Raw genomic sequence first — 18,624 nt, forward strand, 5'->3', positions numbered from 1 at the left:
AGGGCGCTGAGCGAGAGGGGGTCTGTCACGCTCTCCGTCCTCGCCGGGCCATCCCCAGGGTCGGGGAAGCAAGAGGCGGGAAGGTGAAAGTGCCCCGTGCGTGGGAAAGTCGGGGTGTGTGGTGTTTTACGTGACGGCGTCTACACATCTTACACGGGTGTCAGACGATGGCGTCTTTCCCCAAACGCTGAGAAGGAATTGTGTGAACGTCCCATTTGCACAGCCACAGCTCACCCTTTAGACGTCTGTGGGGTTGATGGACACGCTCAGAGTTCATACTGGAACTCAGCTGGTTGTTCCCATGGATGAAATGTTGACGGGTCAATCTTGTGCCAGGGATGAAGCTTTTTTTTTATTTTTGAGGAAGATTAGCCCTGAGCTAACATCTGCTGCCAATCCTCCTCTTTTTTGCTGAGGAAGAGTGGTCCTGAGCTAAGATCATGTCCATCTTCCTCTACTTTATATGTGGGACATCTACCACAGCATGGCGTGCCAAGTGGTGCCATGTCCACACTCGGGATCTGAACCAGTGAATCCCAGGCCACCAAAGCAGAACGTGCAAACTTAACCGCTGTACCACCGGGCGGGCCCTGGGATGAAGCTGTTCTGAGCGCTTTGCGGCTCGGGGCGAGTCACTCGGTTTTCTGCCGGCCTCCGTGCACCATGAGGAGCTGCTGCTTTGCACAGCAAATTGGGCGTCAATTTAAAAAGGAGCTTTTACCAATATCTTAGAGAAAAAATGTCTCATTTTGTGGATGTTTGATTACTAGGGGCTCAAGGGTTTGGGCATTTTCTCTGGGATTGCCTGTTATGCGTGTGCGTTGGTCCTTTTTTGTTCGTTTGTACGTTTCTTGTTCACAGCCACAGTGCCGGCCTCTCTCCTGCAGACGTTTCCCCGGTTCACCGTTTGTATGTAGTGTTTGTTGTTTGCACGTCGTATGCATGTTGTGTGTGTTTGTATGTTTGCGTGTTGTATGTATGTTGTGTGTTTGCATCTTGTGGCAACTTAAAAAGCAAATTTGCCTGTTATTTTATCTCAAAATGAGTCTGTTCAGGAATAGACCAAAGAATTGCAACTCAGGACGTGCGTGCTGTGGAGAACCACAGGCAAATCCAGAGAACAGGGGGAGCTGCCTTTACAGAGAAAGGGGGAGGGCGGGGCCGCTCTGAAGGAAGGGCCATCCGAAGAGGAACGGACCAGGGGGGGAACGGCTCCTCATTGGCTCAGCTGTTTCTGATTGGCTGAGCTGTTTCTCGTTGAGCTGCAGTGTTTCTGATTGGCTGAGCTGCAGTGTCACTCATTGGCTGAGCTGTTTCTCATTGGCTGAGCTGCGGCACTTCTGACTGGCTGGGCTATGCTGGTTTTCATTGGCTGAGCTGTTTCTGATTGGGTTGTGGTGTTTCTGATTGGTTGAGCTGTTTGTCATTGGCTTAGCTGCGGCATCCCTGATTGGCTGGGCTGTTGCCGGGTGGGGAGAGCATCTCCCTCCATGCCGCAGCGGTACTTCCCATTGGAGACGCGAGCCCGAATGTCTTCCTGTTTGGGGTGATTGACAGGGGAGGGCGTGAGGACCCCCCCCCCCCCCCCCCCCGTAGGCCGTCCCCTTCCAGCTCAGCTCAGGTTTTTTTAGTCACTTTGGCAGTTGTGTGTATGTTGTTCGCACATGCATGTTGCTGTGTTTGCGTGCCATTGTGCCCGTCACCTCGTGTCCTGGCGTTGCATAGCAGGACCTTTGACGTCACTAAATATCCCCCGTGTTTCATTTGCACCTTCCTGCTTGTGGAAGGCCTGGGGGTGCTGGTCCACTGGGTCCTGGGGGGCTGCGGGGGGTGGGGGCGGGATCTGTCCTCTTAGGGTGGACGGATGCCCCTCAGTGCCCGCCGGGCCGTCCTCCTGCTCTGAGACCTGCTGCTGATCCTGAGCCGCCAGGGCCCGGCCATGTCCTGCAGAGCACGCTGCTCGCCTTCCTCAAGGAGCACGTGCTCCTGGACGAGGCGGGGCCACAGTCGGGCCTGGGGCAGGAGGGGGAGCCGGAGGCGCGAGGCGGCCTGGGCCTTGAGGGCTGCTCTCCCGCGGCCCGTGGGGTGCTCCGCCTCCCTGGGTCTCTGAGCTGCGTCCCCTGCACATCCACCGCGGTGTTCTCGGTTCAGGCTGCTGCAGAAGGTTCACGGGGGGCCGGGGTCTGGGGGACTCAACCTCGGGGGTGGAATTGGGGAAACAAGGGGCCCTGGGACACTTGGGAGCTTACCATGTGTGGGCCCAGGTCCATGCTGTAGGGGTCAAGGGGGCCGGTGGTGGTCCTGATCCATCGTGCTCCCGGCAGCAGCTCCCAGAGAGGATCCTGGGACCTGAGCGCACATCCCGGCCCCGCCCGACATGCCCAACCCGCATGGAGTCCTGCCCGGTGTTGGACCCTCGGCATAAAACCTGTCTGCTGGGCTCCAGAATGCAAAGGAGGAAGGGACGCGGTTCTCATCCCCTTGGTGGATTTAACGCCGTGGCGCGTGGTGTGTGCAGCTCCCTCCCCCACGCAGCCTGAGCAGCAGGGACCCTGTGGGGACCGGTGTGGGCATGGCCCCTTCTCATCCGGGTCAGCTCTTCATCCCGAGGGGCTGTTTGCAGGGGTCCCTGACGAGGTGGAGATGCAGGCGGCGGCTGAGGTCCACCGTTCTACCTGGAGGTCCGCCCTCCGCCCTCCTGCCTCGCCCAGTCCCGGCTTCACCCCGCGCCCGTGCCACTTCCTCCCTGCGTAAGATACAGGCTTGTGGTCGGAGGTTCCACGGGTGCCGTGAACGCAGGAGAGAGGAACAGCCGCAGTCTCAGGGGCTCCCCTGTTGTCGACCCTGTTCCTTGTCTGTCTGTGGACAAAGGCGCTCTGTGTTGTTGTGAACCGCATCGCCCCTTAACAGCTCATCAGGATTTTTATGTTGTTAACAGCTCCTCCCAAACCTATCTCCTGGTGCGTGCTTCCATTAGGACGTCACGTTTTGTGACCTATGCCTTCTTGTCAGGTGGAGAGGGTCATTGTTTCAGTTTCGTTCTCTCATTACTACTGAGATTGAATGGAAGCTCCATGAGGGCAGGGATGGGGTTTTGGGGGGTCTGATTGGATCGTTGTTTAGGGCAGTGCCTGGTGATGACAGGAGCTGGAAAAGGTTTTAATGGATGCGGGGGTGGGGGGAAGGGGGTGGATGGATGGACAGATGGATGGACGAGTGGGCATGTGGGTGGACAGGTGGATGATGGATGGGTCGAGTGGTGGGTAGATGGATAAATGGTTGGACAGACGAGTGGACAGACATGTCTGTCAGTCAGTGTCACTTCCCCTCCGGGACTGGGTGGGTGTAGACTCTCTTGGTGTGTCTGTAACACGGTGGCGACTTTAGCCCTTTATCTGTTGCGAGGACTTTCCCTGGATTCCTTTTAATTGAGAGCTTTTATTTCTATGGTGGGTTCTTTTTTCTTTACCTTTTTTAACCGTAACCCTCCAGTCTCCCCTGGTTTTTTCTGCGCCTCGCGCTCCTGGGGTTGGTCCCCTCCTGGCCCACGACCACCTTATAAACCAGTGTGGGCTGAGCCCCCGTCCATCCTGGAGGCTGTGCCTGGGCGCCCTCTTGTTGCTGACACGCGGCCGTGCGCCCACGGGCTGGCTCAGGCCTGGAACGGGACGGTCAGCGCGGCTCTGAGGGGCGTCACTCCCTCGCTCCTCATCATTCCCCAGGTCGAGGGCCCGATGCAGCGGCCATGAGCTGGGCCCGCTCTGAAGGTGCACTCACTCCAAGGGCTCAGGGACCGGCTCCCCCGTGGGCTGTCGCAGGCACCCCACTCGCTGGCCCAGGGCGCCGCCCCCACGCGGGGCCAGCCAGGGTGAGTGCACAGTGGGGTCAGGGGTCCTGGGATCGGGAGACGGTGGCCTTGGGCTGCGTGTGGCCGTCGTCAGTCTCTGTGTTGAGATGTTGGAGCACCGCGAGGTGACCAGTCTGTGCGTCCACTGTTGCCGCGGTAACCGTCTGTCCGTCCGTCTGTCTCTCTGACTTACAGCCTCCCCGTTGTTTCTGCGACGCCATCCAGGACACCGCGAGCAGGACGAGGCAGAACAACAGGGCCTGGAATGCGCTGTGCCCGTGCCTCCACCTGCCGCAGGTGAGCGGGCTGTTCCGGAAGGTCTGCCGCTGCCCCAAGGCTGCTGCCCCACGAGACAGAGCTGCCTGGCCTGCAGGGTGGCGGGCGTCACCGGGACTCACCCGGGTCCGGCTGTTCCTCTTCCTTCTTAGGAAGCGTCACCGCGTTAGCAGTTGGTCTGCAGTCGCTCGTGACAACAGCGCGTCCTGGCGTCTTGGTTCTCACGGCCGTAATGAAGGGCCGTAATGAAGGACCGTAATCGGGGCGGCTTAAACATCAGATTACTTTATTTTATTTTATTTATTTTATTTTTATTGTGTTTATTTCCCCCAGTTCCGGGTTCTCTTCGGGGTCACCGATGGCCCCTCCTTGCCGTGTGCTCGCGGCAGAGACAGGGGAGGCAGCTCTATGAGTCTTGTTAGGACCTGACCCCATCTCAGGACCTCCGCCCTCCTGACCTCTTCCAACCCCGCTGACCTCCCACAGGTCCTAAGGCCGTCACGCGGGGGTCATGTGCCCTGGTCTCCTGGACGGATGGGGGTCTCGCCCCCATTGGCCTGGCCGGGAGCGGCCGTGCTTCTGTGTGGGCTCGATCGTACCCCGTGGGGCGGCTTTTCTAGCTGAGCCCGGGGACGTTCCTGCCCTCTGAGCTGCACGGACCCAGGGGACTCGCGCATGTGCTGTATGGGGTGGGGCGTCCTACGCAGCTGCAGGGTGTCTGCCCATGTCGGAGACAGGCGTCCCTAACCCCATGTGTGTGCGCGCGGGTTCCCACACCCTCTCTGTTCTGTGTTTGAACTGCAGACAATCCACAGACCCCCCTCCCCGTGCTCCTGACTGAGGCCCGTCCTGTCCTAGGGAGCCCCCGGTGCCGGTGTGGACTCCACGTGTGTCCCTGTGTGGGGACGTCGGGACTCGTGCTGCCCAGCAGTGACTTGAGGGCATCTCTCTCCCCCCGTGTCTCAGGGCGGACGTTTCCAGAAGGAGATTGTACAGAATCCTCATGGGAGACAGTTTACCCCGATACGTGGGCTCCACGGCTGTGACGTGTGGAATCCACAGCCGTGAGGCGTGGCCTGTGTTCTCCTCTGCATCTCGGTGCCGCCTTGTTCCGTCTCCCAGACCCATCTGTCTGGCTTTCATGTCACGAGGGGTCACCTAGAGGTGTCAGGAGATGCCCCTCGTGTTGAGAAAGGCGCCATGTTGGCTTAGGCGCCCGAGTGGTCCCAGAACCTCATCGTCTTAGAGGAGACGCCGCCGTCCCTTCCTCACCGTCCTCCTGGCTTGGTCGCCTGGCCGGGGCGCACAGTGTGTCTACGTTCTCTGGGAGCACTAAGCGTGGCGTCCCGGGTCGGCACCTCCATCCTGCGGGATCCTGTGGTGCCTACGGGGCGAGGTGACCGGGCCTTTCCCAGGACACTTGTCGGCCTCGGCCTTACAGTTCTGCGAGAACAGGCGGTTGTCCCGTCCCGTTTCCGGAGGGTCATGCAGATTCTTTTGTCTACACTGAGGTCTCCCTTTACATTTAATTTTTTCCTGCACTTTGTCCCTCAGGGGGAAGAGCTTCTTGTCTCTCCTTGTAGACGTCGTCTGCACATAAAACGTCCAGACCAACCGAAAGTCTCCCACGTCCAGCGCTGGTGGACACGCCAGGCTCCCTGCGGCCTGTTCCGTGCGTGCTTTCCTCGCTTGGGGAATCGTGAGCATCTTCCCTCGTCAGCAGCGTGCGGTTGGGTTCGTCGTCTCGGAGGCCATTGGAGCTCTTGCTGAGCAGATGGAACACAGGTGGTGTCGGTGTCCCCCCACAGGGGTCGTGGGGCAGCGTGCGGGTCCCCACATCTCCACCGTCTGTTATCTGCGTCCTGCGGGTCAGCGGTCTGTGCCCCCCTGAGAATCTGCTCGGCCTCAGGTCGGCTGTCCGGAGGAGCCTGGCACCTCTGCTTCTGCCTGGGCTGGCGTGTGGCCTTCTCCTTGAGCAGAAGACTGGTTTCCGGGATCCTGTCATTTATTCCTGCTTTTCATGATTGCGGAGGGCCAGGGGGCAGTTTTGGAGGCAGGCCGAGATTCTTCTGGGTTCTTTTCTGGATTTTCTTGAACCTGGGTCGCCTGCGGAGGGGATGGGGAGGCTGCCCACGCGTCCTGGGTTCACAGCCTGATCCAGAGGCCCCGGGGCTTCCCTGAAGTAGTCGGGGGTGTGGGCAAGGTCCCGGCCCTCCACAGGTGTGGCCCACCCTGGGCAGAGACGCGCGGTGTGCACGCCTGTGGTGGGGGGGCTGCTGCAGCACCGGTTTTCAGCCTCTGTGGGGTCCGTTGGGGGAGCAGCACCCCCACCCCCTTCGCCTGGAAGGGGCATCAACGCGCAGACACGGATGCCCAGACTCCGGGACACGGGGCGCCACCCCCTGCTCACTCCGGAACGCGGAGCACCGGCCACCTCCAGACCCGGGGCCCAGGGTGCCCCCCACCGAGGTCCCCCCGACCCTGGACCCCCAGGCTCCGACGGCCCCCTCCTCCTCCGCTGTTGCAGAAGCACGTACACGCACGGCCTGGGCCGCGACCCCGCCCGGGTCATCTGCGGCCCCACCTCGCCCACCCCCCTTCGCGCTCAAGCTCGGCTTCCAAGGTGCCCGAGACGCCGCGCCCAGGATCACAGGTGGCGCTGGGGGCGGAGGGGTCCTGGTCCATCCTCCCCCCCTCCCATGCCACGCCCCTCCCCTCATCCAGGCCCCGCCCCTCATCTAGGCCCCTCCCACACCCTTCACCTGGGCCCCGCCCCTGCCCTATGTCCTCCCCCCACGCCCCGCCCCTCCCCTCCTTCAGGGCCCGCCCCTCGCCTAGGCCCCTCCCATACCCCACCTTTCATGTCGGCTCCGTCCCTCCCACACCCCTTTGACCTAGGCCCCTGCTCACTGTCCTACGCCCCGCCCCTCACCGTGGCCCCGCCCCAGCACACGCCCCGCCCCTCACCGTGGCCCCGCCCCTCACCGTGGCCCCGCCCCTGCCATACGCCCCGCCCCAGGCACCGGCTGGCCTCCGCCCTCTCCGAGGCTTCCCTGGAGGAGCTGGAGCCGCCGGGCCACCAGCGCTGCCGCAACCTCGGCTCCCTGCTCGTGCTCGCTGAGTTCCGCAGGATCCCGCCGGCTGAGCGTGGGGCCGCGTGAACCTACACCGGCCCAGGGTCCCGGAGGTGGGAGCTCCCGGGAGGAGGGGGCTGGGGGAGGATGGGGGATACAGGTCTCGGGGAGAGCCTCCACGTCCCTGAGCAGTCACTGCGAGGGGCGTCCAGGCTGAGGGACACGTCCTGGTGTGTATGCCGTCCCTGTGCTCGGCCTTCCTCGTACCGGCCAAGGCCTGGTGGGCTGGATGCACCTGGACGCGCAGCCCTGGCAGAGGGATCAGGTGGGGTCGGAGGACCATGTTGCACACTGGCCTCGTCCTGGAGGGGATGCACGTCCAGCCTGTTGCTTGGGGCTGAGGGTATGTGGGGGTGGCCTCTGGGCTGCAGAACCGGCCTGTAGGGCCCTGCATTCCTCACCCAAGATGGCTCCGTCTTCTGTCTCAGCCCAATCTGACCCTGCCGGTGACCTCTCTGCCTGGTCCTCCCTGGGCTGCCACCGCCCCCACTTCCTGTCACTTTCTCGTACGTGCATGTTGTCGCTGCCTATGTCTCTGCCGCTCATGTCTGACCAGGGGACGGATGGGGGGACCCCGGGTGGGCTTCTGAGGGTCTCTGGTTCCTGCCTGGGTCTCGGGTCTGTCCCCTCCTTGCACACGTCCCTAGGCTGTCCCCTCCCCACCCGTATCCCCAGGTCCATCCCCTCCCCACCCGTGTCCCCAGGTCCACCCCCTCCTTCTTATGTCTGGTATCCCCTCTCACCCACAGACTCGCCCACTTCCAGGACTCCATCTCCGAGGACATGCCAGCCTTCTGGGAAGGGAACGTGAACCCCTGCTCATCTACCTTAGGGCCCTCATGAGGACGAACGACGTGGCCCTAGGGGAGGAGGAACCCGCTGCCAATCCGTTTGACGCCAGATGCAAAGACAGCAAGCATCCTCGAGGTGGGGGGTGTCCCCAGGGTGGGAAGTGTCCTGGGATCAAGGGGGAGGTTCATCCTCAAGGTTGGGGAGGGGCCCCAGCGTGGCCTCACGGCTGACCGCTCCTGGCTCTGCAGAGCTGCCTGTGGGAAGGTGCTACCCCTGGACACCAGACACCCTGGCCAGCTGCACTGCAGCCGACAGAGACCCAAGGAACCCGTCCAGGGGCTGCAAGGCCAAGAGGTGCGGCCATCTCCTGTGTGTCAGGTGCAGGGTCTGTGCTTGGGGACAGCTTGTCCAGAATCTGCCGGCCTCTCTCTGCATCATCAGCCTCAAGGGTTTTTCCAAGCATTTCTCAAGGAGTGGAGCTTTGGGGTGGCCGCAGTCCCAAAGTCGGGCTAGCTGTTTGGGGACGCTGGTCAGACCGGGTCCTGCCTGGGTCTGGGACAAGGCAGGACGTGCAGGGACAGTGCTGTCCTGGCGGAATGTGCTCGAGGGGGCAGCAAGGGGCACTTCCCACCTCCCCTGACTGCCTGAGGCTCAACAGAGGGGACACGGCGGAGTGTCAGATGCCACTGGGTGTCCGCACCCTGGGGGCTCTGCCTCCTTTGTCTCTTCCTCTGTCCCTCTCTGTGTCCTCCTCCATCAGACTCCATCTTTTCTTTCGTTTTTCCACGACTGTCCAGGCTTGTCGCCTCCAGGGCTCCTGCTCCCACCTGGTCTCCTGCCTCAGTCTCTCAACAGGGATCGAGGTTTGAGAGGAGGCTGCTGGGGGCGTGTCCTGCCGCTGGGTTGCTGGCAGCCGAGAGTGGAGGACTGACCCGCCACCCTCTGTCACCTGCAGGGACACCTCTGATGTCAACGTCCTGTCCTTCGAGGACTCCGAGAACTCTTCCGATGAAGACATCGACGTGCGTGTCTCTACCCAGGGGGTACGTTCCGGGCGGGGCCTCTGGGTGGTGGCCACATGGGGCATTGACGGGGCTGGAGAGGATGCTGACTGGGCGCAGACCGGGCGCCACATGGGGGCTGCCTTCTCCTGCCCCTGCCCCCAGGCCGCAGGTCAGGGAGAAGCGGGAGACCTCATCTGAGGGGGCCTCCCAGTGACATGGCGGCCTCTGTGCCCAGGGTGGGGGGCGGGAGCAGAGTCCTTTGCACATTCAGTCAAACGGATTCGGGTCCTGGTGGGAGTGACCCGGGGCTCCCTCTGTGGGCAGAACACCCAGGTGCCTGCCTTGTGATGATCACCTGGGGGCTGGCCTGACTGTCTGGGGGCCTCAGGCTCGTGCGGGGTCCTCAGCTGCCCAAGGCTGGTGGGGTGTGGTTCCCGTGCCGCGCCTCTGTGGCTCAGGACACTGGGTTTCGGGGGGCCCTGGGGTCCTCGCTGGCTCTCCTGGCTCTGCCTGGCTGACCCCGTCCCCCGCCGTGCCTGGACTGGGCTGGGGCTGCCGGCTGGGCCTGGGTGAGAGCTTTGGGTCTGGGGTGGCCCTTGGGGAGGTGCAGACACTCCTGGAAGGACACCCCGTGCGGACACCCGGGTGGTCAGCACACCGACCCAGGGACTCGGGGGCAGGCGTGTGGAAGGTCCCGCGGGGTCAGTGTTGCCCCCGGCCCTTCGCACCTGTGTCCTCAAGCCCCCAGAGGCCATGGCAGGTGTGGGCCCCCGTCTGGCTTCTCGGCATTTGCTGCTCCCAGAGAATTCCCAGGTCGGTCCTGAATTGACTGGGAAGCGCCCTGGAGGGTGCCAAGCCGTCCCGTGTGTCCGTCTGTCCCTGCGCCCATCCACTGGGTCCTGAGCGCTGTCCCTTCTGTCCCCAGGGGGTGTCTGACTGCAGACGACTCACACCCCGGGTGGGACTCAGGCTGAGTTCCTCTTTCGTGGCCACGTTCTGCGTCCACGGCTGGCGGTCCTGGGCCGCAGCCTCTGAGTGCGGGTGACCTGGGTCCTCGGGGCCTCCGGACTGTGAGGTGCATGACAGTGACCCTGCCATCTGCTCCTGTGGAGCCAGCACCCCGTGCATGGGGCAGGGCCACAGGACCGTCGACCCTCGGGGTGCCCACCTGCCCAGATGCCTGCCTGCCTGCGGCTTCCTCGCGGGGCTCTGGCTGCCCGCTGCCCTCGGCTCAGCTGGGAGGAAGGTTCCGGAACCACTCTGCTCCTCTCTGCAGAGTGTGGTGCCACCTCCCTCACCCCGCATGGTCCTGCTCCGTGTGGGCCACCGGCTCCTCCTCTCACGGCCCAGGGCCCTGTTGCCGAGCGTTGTGTCGTGTCCAGCGCCGTGGGCCCAGCTGGGGGGCAGGAGGGACTCACCCGCGGCCTGGACACTTTAGACGGGCTGCGCCTGACTGGGGTGGTGGTGGGAGGGGCCGAGGCTGCAGCCCAGGGGAGGAGGCCCGTGGGGTTGTCCCTGGAGGTCCACTCGTTGGCAGCCCTGCCCACGGACACCTGGGGTGGGGCCGCTCGCGCCCTCTGGATCTCATGTTGGTGCCAAACCACGGCCAGCGCCCACCTGAACGCCAGAGGGGACGACCCCTTGAGGCCAACCTGAGAGCAGATGGGGAGACCGGACGTTGGGGTGGGACGGCGGGGGTGTGTGGGGGGGTGTCTCCCTTTTTCTGTCTGCAGGGGCGGATTCCCCTCTCTGTTGTGCGCAGACGAGAACGGACCCATGAGAACCGGTCTGCACGTCCCTGCGTGGCCGTGGCTGGGGGCTCGAGGTCGCGGCTCCGGAACAGCCCTGCCCCCCACACGAGGCTGAGTTCCACGGGGTCTCTCTGCACACAGTGGGCCGGGTTGCGGCCTCGGGCGGAGTGTCTATGCTGTGGGGTCGTGTCCTTTCCCAGGACTCTGGGGGCCGACTAGGGAGGAACCACCCCTGGGGTGGGGTCGGGGTCACCAGGAGGTCAGAGGAGGGTCAGGCTGCTGGGAGTTCAGGCCCCTGACCCACACCTGACCCCGCGGGTTGTCCCTACCTGGTAGTGTAGCCGTGTCTCCCTTGGTGACGCTCCCGTCTGTCCCCAGTGGCGTCACCGTGCCCTGTGAACGTGGTGTCGCGGGCTGGGCGAGCTGAGCCCGTGGCTGAAAATCTTTAAATTCTTTATTTCAAAATACAAACGTGACCTCGTAAAACCTCATTTTTAAACTGCTCTGCACTGCAAATAAGAGTTAACTTTACACATTTTGTACATTTACAACAGGAAAACGATCAACAAACCCGAGTGGGCGCTCCCTCCCGCACCCCGCGGGGAGGGCTGTGCTGGGCCGCTCGTGTGGACGGAAGGTTCCGGGGCTGCTGCAGCGCCGGGCTCCTGGAACGCGCTGGCTCCTGGAGAAGAACCGCGCACGGCCGCCCGGCGCCCGGAAGTCCACGCGTGTCACGCGGCCCTGAGGCAGGTCCCTTCGGAGCGGAAACGGGTTCCCCTGCGGGATGAACCGCTGGCCAGGCCCACGGTACGTGTCGAATGCTGGGTCTCTGGAGCTGGAGAGGGGCCGTCCGATTCCCACGGAGGCCCGAGAGCGCTTGTCCCCGCCGGGCCCGGCCAGGGGGTCCTGAGCGGTGCGTCCTCCTGGACCGGTGGGGCCACGCGCTCCAGGGTCCGTGTCTGAGCAGCTTCCGTGTCGAATAAATAAGGATTCGCCGTTCCGTACAAACGCACTTCAGCTTCTGTGGAAGACGGCTCAGCAGCCAAACGGCCCTGTTGTCTTTCCACACGAAAGCCGCTGCGTGCAGCAGGCCGCCACGGACGGTGCCCGGGGGGCGCGGGTCACGAGGGCTGCAGGTGGTCGTCCCCACACTCGTACTCGTACAGCTCGACGGCGCCCAGCGCGGACGGCGCCTCGAAGAAGGGCCTCTGGGCCAGTGGAGACCGCAGGGCGCACAGCTTCTGGTCCACGGGGCTGAGCTCGGCTTCGTACCTGCAAGGAGGGCTCCGTGAGGACACGCGAGGTGCGTGCGCGACGGCCCAGGGCCCACCGTTCTCCGAGGCCGGCGTCACCTCAGACCCAAAACAAGACCTGTGTCACCAGACACCACAAGTAGCCTTTGCAGACGGAGGCCAGGAGCATACGGGCGGGGAGCGTATCGGGACCACGCGGGTTTGTCTCGGGAAGGCCAGGCTGGCTCAACCACCGAGTGTGTCTCACGGCGCTCGGTCCCCAGGCCACGGCAGAGACGGCCTTGGAGCAGCAGCGTCTGACGCAACGCGGAGCCTCAGCAACCTGAGTGGACGGGAGGAACTCCCGCTGACCAGGGACGCGCTCCCCACACCCCACAGCCCACGTCACGCTTCCTGGGGAAGGAGGACCTTGCCCCGGGGACGAGGCGAGGACGCTGGCCTCACGTCCATCCAGCATCGTCGTGACGTTGCAGGAAGAGCGACGAGCAAGAGAGGAAAGGAACAGAACTGGGCTGGTCACAGACCGTGCGACCGTCCGGGTAGAAAACCCCGCAGAACCCAGGAAAGCTTAGAGAACCAGCGCGTTTACTCAACGTGCAGGTCTGTCTATATTTTAACAACGAACCACCGAAACTTTCCAAGTGCCTTTTTAACACCAAAAATTATGAATTATGAAGTCAGTACAAGTCCCACAAAATATGCCTGAGGTCTGTACGCTGGAAACTGTAAGATCTGAGTAAATGGAAACCATGTTATTATGATATCGACTGTCCCCATGTCGATCGTTCATCATCAGAACCTCAAGGTTTCCGCAGGTTTGTAGAAACAGGCGACCTCACTGTTAAGTTTCCACGTGACGGCAGAGGAACCCGAATACCTGACGTGATGTTGGGAAATGGTGGGTGTCACCACACGGCTCCCGACACCCAGACGGGGGGCTGGGGAAGGATAGCACAGACCAGGGGACAGACAGACGGGGGTCACGGTGTCGACTGTCACCGTCCAGAGACCCAGCGCCGTCCGTCAACGTCCCCGTGGGACCGTCCGCACCACGCCACAGGCTGACCTGACAGCGCACAGGAAGGCGGGCAGACTCGAGCGACCAGAAACCCTGCACCAGACGAAGCTGGAGCTGGAGGCCTCGCGCTCTGGGACTCGACCCCCACGAGGCTGCAGCTGTGGAGACGGCGCCGCACTGCTGAGCGCACAGACATCTCCTGAGACACCAGGCCCGGAGAGCGAGCAGACGCCAAGAACTGGGAGAAATCACGTACCTGAGAAAGGAGCTGCATCCAGAAGCCGTAAAGAACCCTGAAGACTCGATAACGAGAAAATAATCCCAAACGGAGAAGGAGCAAAAGATACGGGACTTCACCAACAAAGGCGTGTGGAGGGAGGGCCCACGAGGACGTGAACAATTCAAACCACGTTGCAACACCAACAAGACGCGCCAACCGCCCTGGCCTGGGGGAGGACGTGGGACAGGGGACCCTGCCCATCGCGGGTGTGGACGCAGCGGGACGGCTTCCCGTCCAGGTCAACGTGCATCCGCCCCGTGACCCGGAACCTCCCACGACCACGTATCGAGCCAAGAGAATGAAAACCGGCACACACAGGGAGGCCCGCGGGAGAGCGTTGTACGGTGGCTTCGCGCTCATTTTCCTAGAACTGGACGCGATGGGAACCACCCAGGCAGCCATCGCCCGGTGGCTCAGGACAGCGCTGTCACCTGAACCGTGAACAGCGCTCAGCACTCGTGAAACAGACTGCTGACGGCCCAGCGACATGCATGGGTCTGAAATGCCGGGTGAAGGCCAGGCTGAGAGGAGGCGGCCTCCCGGGTCTGGAAAAGGGGAAACTGGACCAGCACGGGGGCCACGGGCCAGGGGTCACTCAGCGTGAAGGACGTGCTCACCCTCCTGCCCGTGTTGAAACCCCCCTGGGCGGGGGCGGGGACCCCCGAGCCAGCAGCGTGGCTGTCACCCCCGGGACGCCATCCCCTGAGGCGGGTGGTGGCTCCAAGCACACGTGGGAACACGCCTGACCCTGGCACTGAGCAGGCCTGAGGGGGCGATGGGAACACGCGTGTGTGTCTGGTTGAGCCCCTCAGGGCAGAGCCTGACCCTGCCCGCCTGTCGGGCCCACGCCAGCCGCGGGGGGAGACGGAAATGCGCCAGGATGCCGGTCTGCCCCGTCGTCGGCCTGACACGCGGAAACCAAACCACAACCACGTTCCCAGCGGGAGTGACTCCATGAGGGCCCTCGGGCCCCGTTCCCAACGTCCAGGATCCTGGCCCTCTGGTGTCTGTGGCCCCCCGAGCCCCTCGCTGCGTCCCCGCCCCGCCGTCTGGACACCGCCAGGGCCTCCGCGGTGTTGGGGACAGGGAGCGACTCAGGAGGAAAACTGCCCGGGCTCCCGGTGGAGACCGAGGGTCGGGCCAGAGTGCGTGGGAGCAGAGGGACCTGGGCCCGTGGGGCTGCAGGGTCTGCACAGGGGGTCGAGGAGACGGCCGGCTCTGGGACGCCAGCCCTGGGGACCCCCGTACCCCGTCCTGGCACCACCTGCTCGGGCCCTGCAGGCCGGCGCTCAGGGAAGGTGCAGACGCAGCAGCAGCAGAACACAAACCAGGCCCGGCTGCACTGACGCCCCGGGGCCTGGACTCAGGACTGAGGCCCTGCACGCTGTGCTCCATGGCCCACGACCCCGAGGGAAGCCCGGCGGGCCTCCAGGGCTGCTGTGGGGCCGCGTGTGCGGGTAACAGGCCACGGGCCGCCGCGTGTCCACCCGGCGCAGATGTGAAGGCTCGGGCTGCGGCTTCGGGCGGACGTGAGGTTCCTCTAAGAGCCTGAGAGTCGCCTCGTGCGCTCAGGACGCCCAGCACCGTGTTTGCGGCCCCACCCGCGGGCCTTTCTCGCATCCCACACGCTCGTCACCCAAGTGTCACAGGCGCCCCCGGGACGCGGGGCAGCTGTCTGTGGCCTGGGCCCTTTCCGAGGGGCTTTGAGTCTGCCGGACACAGGAAGGAGGCGCCCGCTGCCCACCGGCCATCCCTGGGCCCCGCGTCCCCACACTCACCCGTCCTCCCTGGGCCCCGCGTCCCCACACTCACCCGTCCTCCCACGGCTCCCCCGCGGCCTCCTCGGCCACCAGGATGTCGTACTCCTCGGCAGCGTACTTCTCCCAGTCTGAGAGCTCGGGGCCTTCGCTCTCGCTCTCCTGGAGGACACGCGCGTGTCACTCGGCGAGGACGCGGCTGGAGGCCGGCCCGCCCGCCCCCGTGCTGCCCGCCCCGCTCACCCGGAGCAGGGAGACCTGCTCTTTCTGCTCGTGGTCGAGGTACTTCTCGATGTTGAAGAACGTGTCGAAGAAGACGTTGGCGAGCTTGCACTTCTTGAGGTCGTGGAGGGTGATTTTCCCTGCGGGGAGACGAAGCGTTTGAAGACGGAATCACCCCTGGGCGCGCCGTCACAGGCCTGTGTGTGCGCGCGTGAAAACACCTTGGAACACAGCGCGACGCCACGTTTCCTGACACAGCTTGACGCATGTGAGCAGCGGACAGAGCGGGGGGCCGGGCGTGGGTGGAGGCCTGGACGGGGTTGGGGGGGGGCGGTGGCTGCAGAGCACAAGAAAGGCTGGAAACTCTGGCCGCCAGGGGGCGCCGCACACCCGTCACTGAGCAGCCGCGGCCCCAGGACGATTCTCAGTCACAATCCCTGAGCCAGGACTCCAAGCCCTGGAAACACAGCCGTAAGTGAGGCGTCCCCGGGACTCGGAAGGTGTCCTGGGTCCCGCTGTGGGCCTCCCCTTAGACGCAGGCTTCTCAGGTGAGGAGGGTTGGGGGGCTCTGCTGGGTCCCCTGGCTCCCCGGTGGACCACACACGCCCCCAGGGGTCCCGGCCCCGGGAGCAGGGAGGGCACAGGCCCGGGGCTCGAGCTGGCTGGGGACCAGGGAACAGAAGGGTCAGGTGACCCTCGGCACCGCCCCACAGCAGGGTGCTGGACCAGGTCTCCCCAAAGTGACAAGTCACAGAGCACGGGCAGAGGGACGTGGGGTGGGGACACTCACCTTCCTGACCCTGGGGGGATACAGACGCTCACCCAACAGAACAGGGTTAGCCCCTCTCACAGGTGAGGGCTGAGGGGGTCCTCAAAAACTGAGGGGGACGGGAGATGAGGGGAGAGGCCAGACACGCCCGGCATTCTGTCCACATTAGTGACCAGCGACTGGACGAGGGTGCTGATGTCACACAGGAGGACACACCCGCCCTGCCCTGGACACTGTCTCCAGCGGCACGTGGTCGGCACCGGCTCTCCCCAAGGCCCTGCTCACCCTTGTCCCCAACTCACCGTAGGGATGGCCATTCCAAGTGAGCGGCACCTCACGCAGAGACATCGCGTCCCGTAAGGACTGTCACATCTCACACTGGGGCATCCTCTCACAGGAGTCGTCTCGTCTCACACAAGGCGTACCCCTCACACAGGGACGTCATGTCTCTCAGTCGTCTCATCTCACACGGGGCGTCCCCTCACACAGCATGTCGCTTCTCACTAGAGCCGTCCCATCTCACACGGGGACGTCACATCTCACAGTTGTCCCATTTCACACAGGGGCGCCCCCTCTCACGGGGGACATCCCCCTCACACTGGGCTGTCCGTCCCTCGCAGCGGCGTCCCCCCTCACGGGCTTTACCTTCGCTCTGGGGCTTCACCAGGTCCAGCATCTGGCAGAGGCAGTCCTCGAAGGGCAGGGCCTCGATGGCCATGCTGTCCAGCCTGCGGCACTGCTCCTCGTAGAAGTACTCCAGCTCGAACATGGACAGCGCCCCGTCCCCATCCAGGTCCATGCAGCGGAACCAGTACTCGATGCTGCGGTCGCCGTGGGGCAGGGGGGCCTCGGTCAGCCTGGCCGCCTGGGACGCACCCCACCTGGGATGGACCCCAGCAGGACGACCTTGCCCGGCGCGGACCCTGCCCCGGACTGAGCTTGCCCAGCACGGACCGTAGGAGGTGCTCTCGCTCAGGGAGGACCAGTGGCTGCCGAGCGCTCCCCGAGGCGGAGCACAGCACCGCTGCCCAGCACCCACCTGGTCGGGGTTTTCTTGTCTTCCTCAGAGATCAGGAACCAGACAAAGTCGGCGTAGCTGAGCTTCCCCTCCTTCTGTACCTTTCTGCCCCTGGGTCCGGGCCGATTGAGAGACAAAGACCGTGTCAGGGGTCAGCAGCAGGAGCGGGATGTCCCTGTCCACCCCCTGACTGCTGAGCCGAGCCCTGCGCTTGGCCCAGCCCTAGCCTCAGTTCCTCGTCGGGAGGGGCCTCCGTGATCACGTGACGGCCGAGGACGCCCCCTGGGACCCAGGTGCGGCCGGGGCGGCTGCTACGGCCTTGGTCACCACCTCACGGCCTCAGACGCCCCGACTCCAGGACCCGACACGGACCACTGACAGGCCTGTGCCCCCTTACGTGTGCCCTCAGGTGACAGTGGCATTTTTCAGGACAGGACGAGCTCGGATGAGAGCGAATGAGGGAGAACCGGACTCGCACTCGGAAAAGGGGCCCAAGTCAGCAGAAGACAAACCGAGCAGGGACGAACGTGACGTACCTCGTCACGGCTCCTGAGAAGATCCTCTCGATCATCTTGGTGGATATGGCTGCAAAGGGAGAGCCGGGCGTCAGCCACCCCACAGCGGGCGCCACCCTCCTCGAGCCGGGCAGGCACAGGCCCCGCCCCGGGCACAGGGTAGTGCATTCCAGTCTTGCTGGCCTGAGCCCAAGTCAAGGCCACAGGAGGGAAAAGCTACCCAGGGCTCCAGGACGGGGGGGACGGGAAAGAGCAGAACACGTCTATTCGCTCTCCCCTGATCGTGATGAAAGACAAGTGCTTTTCAACTAAAACTTGACTAAGAAGTGAAAGTGAAAAGCACGGTATGACTTTGCTCCAGCGGCCGTAACAAAGGACCCCAGAGGGGTCAAACAGTAGACGTTTCTCTCTGTTCTGGAGGCTGCACGTCCGAGATCCAGGTGCAGGCAGGGCTGGTCCCTCCTGAGGCCTCTCTCCTTGTTGTGTGGACATGTCTTCTCCCCGTGTCCTCACGTGGTCGTCCCTCTGTGCGTGTCTCATCTCCTCTTCTCATCAGGACCCCAGTCCTGTTGCATCAGGACCCGCCCTCATGACCTCATTTCACCTCCATCCCCTCCTTAAAGACCCGTCTCCACACACAGCCCCATCCTGAGGTCCTGGGGGTCAGGACCCCAACATGTGAGTTTGGAGGACACAGTTCACTTTGTACCAAACAAGCACTAATGCCCCCAAGACGGGGAAATGAAGACAAAGTCTGCCCCATCCCCCAATTCTTTCTGCCTCAATGGACGTCACCCCTGATGGGAAATGACCACATGGGTTATAGGATGAATTGTGTCTCCCAAAAACATATGTCCACATCCTGACCCCGGGAACCTGCGAATGGGGCCTTATTTGGAAGCAGGGTCTTTGCAGCTGTGATGAAGGGAAGGATGGAGAGCAGGGCTTCCTGGAGGAGGCGGCCCTGAATCAAGGATGGAGAGGAGGG

General features: G+C 63.5%; 2 protein-coding genes across 5 annotated transcripts in view; one reads left to right on the forward strand and one right to left on the reverse strand.

The window, feature by feature from the left end:
* Window positions 1-4,373: 4,373 nt before the first annotated feature.
* Window positions 4,374-11,081, forward strand: LOC124245660 (uncharacterized). 3 transcript variants are annotated; one of them, XR_006890299.1, is made up of 7 exons: window positions 4,374-6,776; window positions 7,143-7,310; window positions 7,686-7,763; window positions 8,007-8,184; window positions 8,298-8,403; window positions 9,005-9,092; window positions 9,979-11,081. XR_006890299.1 is itself a non-coding variant. In XM_046673237.1 (5 exons), exons 1-5 carry the CDS (start codon window positions 7,487-7,489, stop codon window positions 10,096-10,098), a joined length of 753 nt encoding a protein of 250 aa, XP_046529193.1. In that variant the 5' UTR covers window positions 7,354-7,486; the 3' UTR covers window positions 10,099-11,081. The 3 variants fall into 3 exon arrangements, 2 of the variants coding, with proteins under 2 accessions (XP_046529193.1, XP_046529191.1); XM_046673237.1 differs by lacking the exons at window positions 4,374-6,776; window positions 7,143-7,310 and having other exon boundaries at window positions 7,354-7,763; window positions 8,023-8,184; XM_046673235.1 differs by lacking the exons at window positions 4,374-6,776; window positions 7,143-7,310; window positions 9,005-9,092; window positions 9,979-11,081 and having other exon boundaries at window positions 7,354-7,763; window positions 8,023-8,184; window positions 8,298-8,848.
* Window positions 11,082-11,295: 214 nt separating this feature from the next.
* The window catches only part of PPP2R3B (protein phosphatase 2 regulatory subunit B''beta), a 37,524-nt gene continuing 30,195 nt past the window's right edge, over window positions 11,296-18,624 (reverse strand). The window contains exons 8-13 of one of the 2 annotated variants that reach the window (XM_046673231.1): window positions 17,658-17,706; window positions 17,143-17,232; window positions 16,749-16,924; window positions 15,356-15,474; window positions 15,168-15,274; window positions 11,296-12,076 (exon numbers count right to left, since the gene is read on the reverse strand). In XM_046673231.1, the coding sequence (XP_046529187.1) occupies window positions 11,926-12,076; window positions 15,168-15,274; window positions 15,356-15,474; window positions 16,749-16,924; window positions 17,143-17,232; window positions 17,658-17,706 (692 nt within the window). In that variant the 3' untranslated portion in view covers window positions 11,296-11,925. Of the gene's footprint in view, window positions 12,077-15,004; window positions 15,134-15,167; window positions 15,275-15,355; window positions 15,475-16,748; window positions 16,925-17,142; window positions 17,233-17,657; window positions 17,707-18,624 lie in introns of those variants that run through there. The other variant, XM_046673232.1, reaches the window with a different exon arrangement.

The sequence above is a fragment of the Equus quagga genome, chromosome 10 (assembly GCF_021613505.1).
Source record: "Equus quagga isolate Etosha38 chromosome 10, UCLA_HA_Equagga_1.0, whole genome shotgun sequence".
Lineage (NCBI taxonomy): Eukaryota > Metazoa > Chordata > Mammalia > Perissodactyla > Equidae > Equus > Equus quagga.

What these genes read in the sequence shown, in the direction of transcription:
- LOC124245660 (XM_046673235.1), top strand. Translation starts at nt 7,487, where the DNA reads ATGCACCTGGACGCGCAGCCCTGGCAGAGGGATCAGGTGGGGTCGGAG. An exon ending in CCACTTCCTGTCACTTTCTC is followed by an intron (nt 7,764 to 8,022) that starts GTACGTGCATGT and finishes GCCCACTTCCAG; the next exon opens with GACTCCATCTCCGAGGACAT. An exon ending in AGACAGCAAGCATCCTCGAG is followed by an intron (nt 8,185 to 8,297) that starts GTGGGGGGTGTC and finishes CTGGCTCTGCAG; the next exon opens with AGCTGCCTGTGGGAAGGTGC.